General features: G+C 46.1%; 1 protein-coding gene across 1 annotated transcript in view; it reads left to right on the top strand.

Moving 5' to 3' along the window:
* Nucleotides 1-3,338: 3,338 nt before the first annotated feature.
* LOC139266932 (fibulin-7) overlaps nucleotides 3,339-8,826 on the top strand; it is a 64,156-nt gene continuing 58,668 nt past the window's right edge. The window contains exon 1 of the mRNA XM_070884566.1: nucleotides 3,339-3,458. Coding sequence (XP_070740667.1) covers nucleotides 3,342-3,458 — 117 coding nt within the window. The 5' untranslated portion in view covers nucleotides 3,339-3,341. The remainder of the gene's footprint in view (nucleotides 3,459-8,826) is intronic.

Below are 8,826 nucleotides of genomic sequence, written 5' to 3'. Positions count from 1 at the left end.
CCAGCGACGCCCACAATCCATTAACAAATGTTTAAAAATTATCACTGGGGAACCAATCAATCCCCTCTCTAACACCTCTGTTGATTTTTGAAATATGTTGCTGATTCCAATTAGCTTGGAATTTCACAAAAGAAACGCTGTGGGTTCTCACCACAGAACAGTTTTGAATCTGAACACCTTCTGTACGTGCCTGACCCTTTAAACCAGAACCTTGTGGCCACGTCTTCCTTTTGTCCGGCAGGGGGCGCTCACCAGCTGTGTTTCTGAAGTCTATTATTTATTGTGGCGACCTTGCAGATAACAACCACCGGAGGGCACTGCTATCTATCACATTTGTTTAGTCTGTGACCCAGCCTTCAAACGAACCTCCTCTTTGTGTCCAATTAGTCCTGGGTCATCCACCTTCTCTCAGTTGAAATGTGAGTGTCTGGACAGTCTTCCACCCACTGTGACTCACGATGAATGGGTAATCTAACTTCTGAACCTTATGTGGGTCCTTCTATATGTGGACAATTTAGGTAGCCCCCCCCCCCCTCCCCTCCACCACCGTCTCAATCCACACAAGTACAGCACTAGGTGAATCGGTTTACAAAGCAAACAAAAAGATTTTGGGGTTGGAATGCCTCCATCCAGCTTATCCACTGTCACGAATGGTGATCTCCCTGCCCTTCGAATAGGCATTAAAACTGATGTCCAACCTGCCTTTTGAGCGAATGTTAAAAACTCCCGTACTGGAAGAAGAGAAAGTGGGCTCTTCCAGTGACCTGGCCAGTATTCCTCCCGCAACTAACACCACCAAAATATGATCAACTGGGCATTCATCTCTCTGCTGTTTTTGGGATCATCCTGCGTGCAAATAGGTTCACTGTCAAAGTAATCCATTGTTTGTTATGTGTTGAGATATTTCTAAGACACGTGATATGCTGCTGTATAAATGGAAGATATGAAAAACCCTTGGCATTTGTTAAGCTGTTAAGTATTCCACCATTACACATGGGGAGCCAAGATCAAGTGTAGTCTTAAAGTGAAGTGGGGTTAGAGAGCAGGTGATAACTGGACCACAGAGTACAGCCATAATTCATTCTCATTTTAAAGTCATACATTCTGTTCTTAATTGTATCTAATATTTAGATTTGTAAACAGCAAAAGCACCGGTAGTTTAGGAAGGAGTGAAGTAGAGTTGGCTGGGACATAGGAGTTTCACTGAGGAGCTGGGAACTGGAAACTGAGGCTCTACAGCGCCACCATTGGCAGGAGGGTGTCAGTACAGTGTGACATGTTTACATGTTTACATATGCAAATGTGGGCACTAGAACTTTAATGAGAACAAGTTGACATAAAAGTATGACAAAAATGTCTCAATAGGAAGTAAGGTTTTACAAACAGAAATCACATGTAAGCTGCATAATATATACCATTATAAGGGTGTCAATTCAAATGTGCATTACTGGAAAATGAAAAATCACCTGAATCGTATTAATTAAAGCAGTGATATTAGATTAGAAAGCCATTCAGCTTTTTATTGTGAGTATTTGCTCTCTATATCCAGCAAAGAAAAAGCCTTTCTGGGCTGTTTGATATGAAATTAATTCACCAGAAGGAGAGGAATGCTGCTGCTTTTTGATTTCTAAGATACGATCCTCAGAGAGTTGTATTCTCTACCTGTGGAATTCTGTGGAATTCTCTACTGCAGAGAGTTGTTGAGGCCAGTTCGTTAGATATATTCAGGAGGGAGTTAGATATGGCCCTTACTGCTAAAGGGATCAAGGGGTATGGAGAGAAAACAGTAATGGGGTACTGAGTTGAATGATCAGCCATGATCGTATTGAATGGTGGTGCAGGCTCAAAGGGCCGAATGGCCTGCTCCTGCTCCTGCACCTGTTTTCTATGTTTCTATGTTTCTATGCTAGTGACAATTGAGCAACATGCATTTTACAATGTTGATTCAGGAGTCCTGGCAGAATTGTTTGAAGCGGAGTTAAGGGGAAATGTGGTTTCATTATGTCTCCATATTGGAAACAGACTAATCCACCTGACCACTCCTTCCTTAACCTTTATTTGAAAAGGCTCCGACTGTCCGAACATTTTCCCCTTGGCCAAAGACACCAAAAGCAGCTTAAAGGTTCATTCATCTCATTTGCTGTGTGCAACTGCACTTGAAAAGTCATCCATTAGTCATCAAACGCAATGCATGTGATAAGGTGCTATATAATTAGAAATATGTTGCTACATCATTTTATTATTTCTTATAATTGCATATTATTTGGAATTTAAAAGATAATGAGGGAAAATTTGCCATTTGACAGGTTTCACATCTAAAGTTTCAAAATATTTTTCTAACCCCTGTTAACGCTAAAGAGATACCTTATCACTGACCATTTTGATAGTGTTTTCAAAGCACGAATGCAGCTTATGTACATAAGAACATAAGAAATAGGAGCAGGATTAGGCCATTTGGCCCATCGAGCCTGCTCCACCATTCAATAAGATGATGGCTGATCTGATCATGGACTCAGCTCCACTTCCCTGCCTGCTCCCCACAGCCCTTTATTCCCTTTTCGCTCAAAAATCTGTCTTAAATATATTAAATAACCCAGCCTCCACAACTCTCTGGGGCAGAGAATTCCATAGAGTTACAACCCTCAGAGAAGAAATTCCTCCTCGTCTCCGTTTTAAATGGACGGCCACTTATTCTGAGACTCTGTCCCTTGAACTTTTATTTTGAACATTCTCAGTCTGTGGGGCTCAATTCTGAAATCTGAGAGCAGCATAAATTGTTTCACCGATATCATTCGTTATATAAATCCACAGAGCACTCTTACAATATTCTGTATTCACATTTACTTGTATGTGTGCGCATATAAAGCAGTTGTAAATCAGTCCTTATCTGACAACTACTTATAGGTGTTGTTAAAAGGTAGCCCTTGTCACCAACGTGCATAATCAGTTGTTCAGAGAGTGATTTGCTATTTTAACATAATAAGGTTGAAGCAATTTTTTTTGTCTATATTCCACCAGCCCTCCATCTCCTTAAAGGGGCGGGACAGGAACCTGAGACCAAAGTAATCCTTCACCCTGAGCACACAGTCCAGGAGAAATCAACTCCTATCCCGCAGTCAGGAAACAAATCTGAGGATGTGGATTCAATCGAGTCTGGAAGAGAAACTCCCTTGAAAGACCTTGCCGGATTCCCACTTGCAGCCATCCTGTCTCGGGAGTGAAAGCGACTGGCCCTCCACAATGAGCTCTGTGTGAATGCACCTGCCAGTGAAATCCTGGAGTTTTCTTGGTCTGGGGGTGGGTGGGCGGAGAGAGAGAAAAAAACCCCGCAACACGTGCAGATGCTGAAGGAATTCCCTGAGAGTAAAGGAGCAGAGTGCGATATGGTTCCTGGTATTCAGTGCAGCCTGTTTCTGTACCTGGTCCTTTCCTGCCTTTGCCCGGCACAGGCAGCGCAGGCAAGTAGCAACCTCTGTTTTTTACTGCTGTGCTGTAGATTATTGAGAGAGAAAAGGGGAAACATAGCTTATCTGGAAGGAACGTGAGTAAATTGTAAACTCAACAGTCTGCAGGGGGTTCCTCGGTCTCTGATGTCGCTGCAAGTTCTATTCCGAGAAAATCCTCATTGATGTGGTATATGCGTTCGAGTGCGTTTGAACCAATCTAAAAAATACATTTCACACAGAATGCACTGCAGGCATTAAAATCTGTTCGTTTAACCACTGTAATGTACATGCAGGCGTGTAGTGTTTCTTCCAGCGCCGTTACTGTATAATGACCAATGTAGAGCGGTTCAAAGGCATCGGATATAAACCCCGCTAGTCCTGTTAGCTGAGCAATAATCCGTTTTATAGAAATGTTTGTGAGCTTCAGAAAAGAGTTGTACCTAAACCTCACGTGCTGAAGATGCCAATGTGGGTTAGTTTTCAATGTATGTGTACAGTGCACAGCCACAATATAGAACACAGCTACAATAGGGAGAGGTACGGTAGGATCGTGGTTATCTGGTCATTCTCACATTGCTGTTTGTGGGATCTTGCTGTGCGCAATTGGCTGCCACGTTTCTTACATTACAACAGTGACTAGACTTCAAAAAGTGGCTGTGAAGCACTTTGGAATTTCATGAGGACATGAAAGGCGCGATATAAATGCAAGTCTTTCGTTTTTATGGTGCTGGACGAGTAATCCCGAGGCCCGGATTAATGATCGGAGACAGGAGTTCCAAATCCCATCATGGCAGCTGGGAAATTTAAATTCAGTTAATTAAATAAATGTGGAATAAAAAGCTAGTATTATAAATGATGACCATGAAACTACTGGATTGTTGTAAAACCCCATCCGGTTCACTCATGTCCCTGAGGGAAGGAAATCTGCCGCCCTTACCCTGTTCTGGCCTATATGTGACTCCAGATCCACAGCAGTGTGGTTGACTTTTAACTGCCCTCTGAAATGGCCTAACAAGCCACTCAGTTGTACAAAACTGCTACAAAAAGTACACTGAGAATAAAATTGGACGTACCACCCAGCATCGACTTAGGCACTGAACACGACAGCGGCACACCCAGCCCAGTCCACCCGACAAAGTCCTCCTCACTAACATCTGGGGACTTGTGCCAAAATTGGGAGAGCTGTCCCACAGACTAGTCAAGCAACAGCCTGACATAGTCATACTCACAGAATCATACCTTCCAGGCGTTTCCATCTCCATCTCTGGGTATGTCCTGTCCCACGGACAGGACAGACCCACCAGAGGTGGTGACATAATAGGAGTCCTCAACACTGACTCTGGACCCCATGAAGCCTCATGGCATCAGTTCAAACGTGGGCAAGGAAATCATCTGCTGCCCTCCCTCAGCTGATGAATCAGTACTCCTCCATGTTGAACACCACTTGGAGGTAGCAAGAGCACAGAGTATACTCTGGGTGGGGGACCTCAATGTCCATCACCAATAGTGGCTCAGTAGCACCACCACTGACTGAGCTGGCTGAATTCTGAAGGACATAGTTGCCAGACTGGGCCTGCGACAGGTAGTGTGAGAACCAACAAGCGGGAAAAGCCTACTTGACCTCGTCCTCACCAATCTACCTCTCGCAGATGCATCTTGTTATATATGTAAACCTGCAAATACCTTGTTTAACCACCAGAGGGCTCATCCCCTGGAGTCCCAAGGGATCCCACAATCCTTTGGGTGCACCTGTACATAAGGAGGCCTCACAGGCTGGAGAGGCACTCTGGAGACCTGTAATAAAGGACTACGGTCACACATTACTTTAAGCTTACAGTATCTGGTCAGATTCTTTGTTCAAGATATAATAACTGGCGACGAGATACAGATGACGAACCCCATCACAACAATGCAGAGAACCATGGGCATCCTGGAGAAATTTTCGTTGGGAGATGATTGGGAAACCTTTGTGGAGCGACTCGACTAATACTTCGTGGCCAATGAGCTGGAAGGAGAAGCGAACGCTGCCAAATGAAGGGCGATCCTCCTCACCGTTTGCGGGGCACCAATGTATGGCCTCATGAAAAATCTGCTCGCTCCAGCGAAACCCACGCAGAAGTTGTAACATGATTTGTGCACACTGGTCTGGGAGCATCTAAACCCAAAGGAAAGCGTTCTGATGGCGAGGTACCGGTTCTACACGTACAAGAGGTCTGAAGGCCAGGAAGTGGCGAGCTATGTCACCGAGCTAAGGCACCTTGCTGGACATTGCAAATTTGAAGGACACTTGGAGCATATGCTCGTAGACTTCTTTGTACTTGGCATTGGCCATGAAGTGATACTTCGCAAACTTTTGACTGTAGAGACCCCAACCTTGAGTAAAGCCATAGCGATAGCCCAGGCGTTCATCGCCACCAGTGACAATACCAAACAAATCTCTCAGCACACGAGTGCTGCTGCAAGTACTGTGAACAAAATAATGTTGTTTTCGAATCGTAATGTATAGGGCAGGACTCACATGCCTGCAGCTGCACATCTGCAGATGTCTCAGAGTCCACCATCAAGGGTGGTGAATGCAAGGCCATTAACACCTTTTTGGCGCTGCGGGGGTGATCATCGCTTCCATTCATGCCGCTTCAAAGGATACATTTGCAAGGGCTGTGGAACAATCGGACACCTCCAACGTATGTGCAGGTGAGCTGCAAACCCTGCTAATCCTGCAAACCACCATGTTGCAGAGGAGAACAGATCCACGGTGGATCACGACGAACCAGAGCCTCAGACTGAGGAGGCAGAGGTATATGGGGTGCACACATTTACCACAAAGTGTCCCCCGATAATGCTGAAGGTTGAATTAAATGGACTCCTGGTGTCAATGCAGCTGGACACAGGCGCGAGCCAGTCCATGAGCAAAAAGACTTTCGATAAATTGTGGTGCAGCAAGGCCTCAAGGCCAGTCCTGACCCCCATTCATACTAAACTGTGAACGTATACAAAGGAACTGATTCCCGTAATCGGCAGTGCTACTGTAAAGGTCTCCTAAGATGGAGCGGTGCACAATTTACCACTCTGGGTGGCAATGACCCCATGCTGTTCTGCAGGAGCTGGCTGGGAAAGATACGCTGGAACTGGGACAACGTCCGAGCACTCTCGTCCGTCGACGACACTTCATGTGCCCAGGTCCTAAACATGTTCCCCTCACTGTTCGAACTGGGCATCGGCAAGTTCCAAGGAGAAAAAGTGCAGATTCACTTTATTCCCGGGGCGTGACCCATCCATCACAAGGCGAGAGTGGTACCTTACATGATGAGAGAGAGGGTGGAGATCAAGCTGGACTAGCTGCAATGAGAGGGCATCATTTCGCCGATCAAAATCAATGAATGGGCCAGTCCGATTTTTCCAGTCCTCAAGGATAATGGCACCATCAGAATTGGTGGTGATTACAAAGTAACTATCAATCATTTCTCCCTGCAGGATCAATACCCGCTACCAAAGGCAGATGACCTATTTGCGACGCTTGCTGGAGGAAAAACGTTCACGAAGCTGGACTGACCTCGGCTTACATGACACAGGAGCTGGAGGAATCATCGAAGGACGTCACCTGCATCAACACGCACAAAAGTCTCTGCATTTATAACAGGTGCCTGTTTGGGATTCGATCAGCCGTGGCGATATTCCAGAGGAACATGGAAAGCTTGCTGAAGTCAGTCCCAGGACGTGGTCTTCCAGGACAACATCTTGGTAACAGGTCAGGACACCGTCGAGCACCTGCAGAACCTGGAGGAGGTTCTTAGTCGGCTTAATCGTGTGGGGCTCAGGTTAAAACACTCGAAGTGCGTTTTCCTGGCACCTGAAGTGGAGTTCCTGGAGAGAAGAATCGCGGCGGACGGCATCAGGCCCACCGATTCGAAGACGGAGGCAATCAAGAACACACCGAGACCACAGAACGTGACGGAGCTGCGGTTGTTCCTAGGTCTCCTGAACTACTTTGGTAACTTCTTACTGGATCTTAGCACACTGTTAGAACCACTGCACGCCTTACTGTGTAAAGGAGATGAATGGGTATGGGGTAAAAGCCAAGAAAATGCCTTTGAGAAAGCTAGAAAACCGTTATGCTCAAACAAATTGCTTGTGTTGTATGATCCATGTAAGCGTTTGGTACTAGCATGTGATGCGTCGTCATACGGTGTCGGGTGTGTAATGCAACAAGCTAATGAATCTGGGAAATTGCAACCGGTTGCTTATGCATCCAGAAGTCTGTCCAAGGCTGAGAAGGCCTGCAACATGATCGAAAAAGAGGCGTCAGCGTTTGTTTATGGGGTAAAGAAAATGCATCAATATCTGTTTGGGCTCACATTTGAATTGGAAACTGACCATAAGACACTTATATCCCTCTTTTCTGAAAGTAAGAGGATAAATACGAATGCATCGGCCCACATCCAGAGATGGGCGCTTACGTTGTCCGCATACAACTACACCATCCACCACAGGCCAGGCACAGAAAACTGTGCAGAAGCTCTCAGTAGGCTGCCATTGCCCACCACAGGGGTGGAGATGGCACAGCCCGCAGTTTTAGTTATGGTAATGGAAGCATTCGAGAGTGAGCAACCATCTGTTACAGCCCAACAGATTAGAACCTGGACGAGCCAGGACCCCTTACTGATCTTAGTAAAAAAACTGTGTGCTCCGCGGTAGTTGGTCTAGTGTCCTGTTCAAGATGCAGGAAGAAATAAAGCCGTACCAGCAGCGGAGAGATGAAATGTCCATACAGGCAGACTGCCTCCTATGGGGTAATCGGGTAGTGATGCCAAAAAAGGGCACGGACACTTTCATTAGTGATCTCCACAGTACCCACCCGGGCATTGTAATGATGAAAGCGATAGCCAGATCACACGTGTGATGGCCCTGTATTGATGCAGACTTAAGAGTTCTGCGTGCACAAATGTAACACATGTTCACAGTTAAGCAATGCACCCAGGGAGACGCCACCAAGCCCTCCAAACCGTGGTCCAGGGTCCATGTCGACTATGCAGGCCCATTCTTGGACAAAATGTTCCTTGTGGTTGTAGATGCCTACTCCAAATGAACTGAATGTGGGATAATGTCGGCAAGCATGTCCGCTGGCACCATTGAAAGCCTGCGGGCCATGTTTGCCACGCATGGCCTGCCTGACGTTCTTGTGAGTGACAATGAGCCGTGCATCACCAGGTGCCGAGTTCAAAGAGTTCATGACCCGTAATGGGATCAAACATGTCATATCTGCCCTGTTTAAACCAGCGTCCAACGGTCAGGCAGAGCGAGCAGTGCAAACAATCAAGCAGAGCTTGAAGAGGGTAACTAAAGGCTCACTGCAGACTCGCCTATCCTGAGTCCTGCTTAG

The sequence above is a fragment of the Pristiophorus japonicus genome, chromosome 7 (assembly GCF_044704955.1).
Source record: "Pristiophorus japonicus isolate sPriJap1 chromosome 7, sPriJap1.hap1, whole genome shotgun sequence".
Lineage (NCBI taxonomy): Eukaryota > Metazoa > Chordata > Chondrichthyes > Pristiophoridae > Pristiophorus > Pristiophorus japonicus.
Note: the sequence above shows the minus strand (reverse complement) of the source record. Positions and strands in the feature narration are given on the sequence as shown.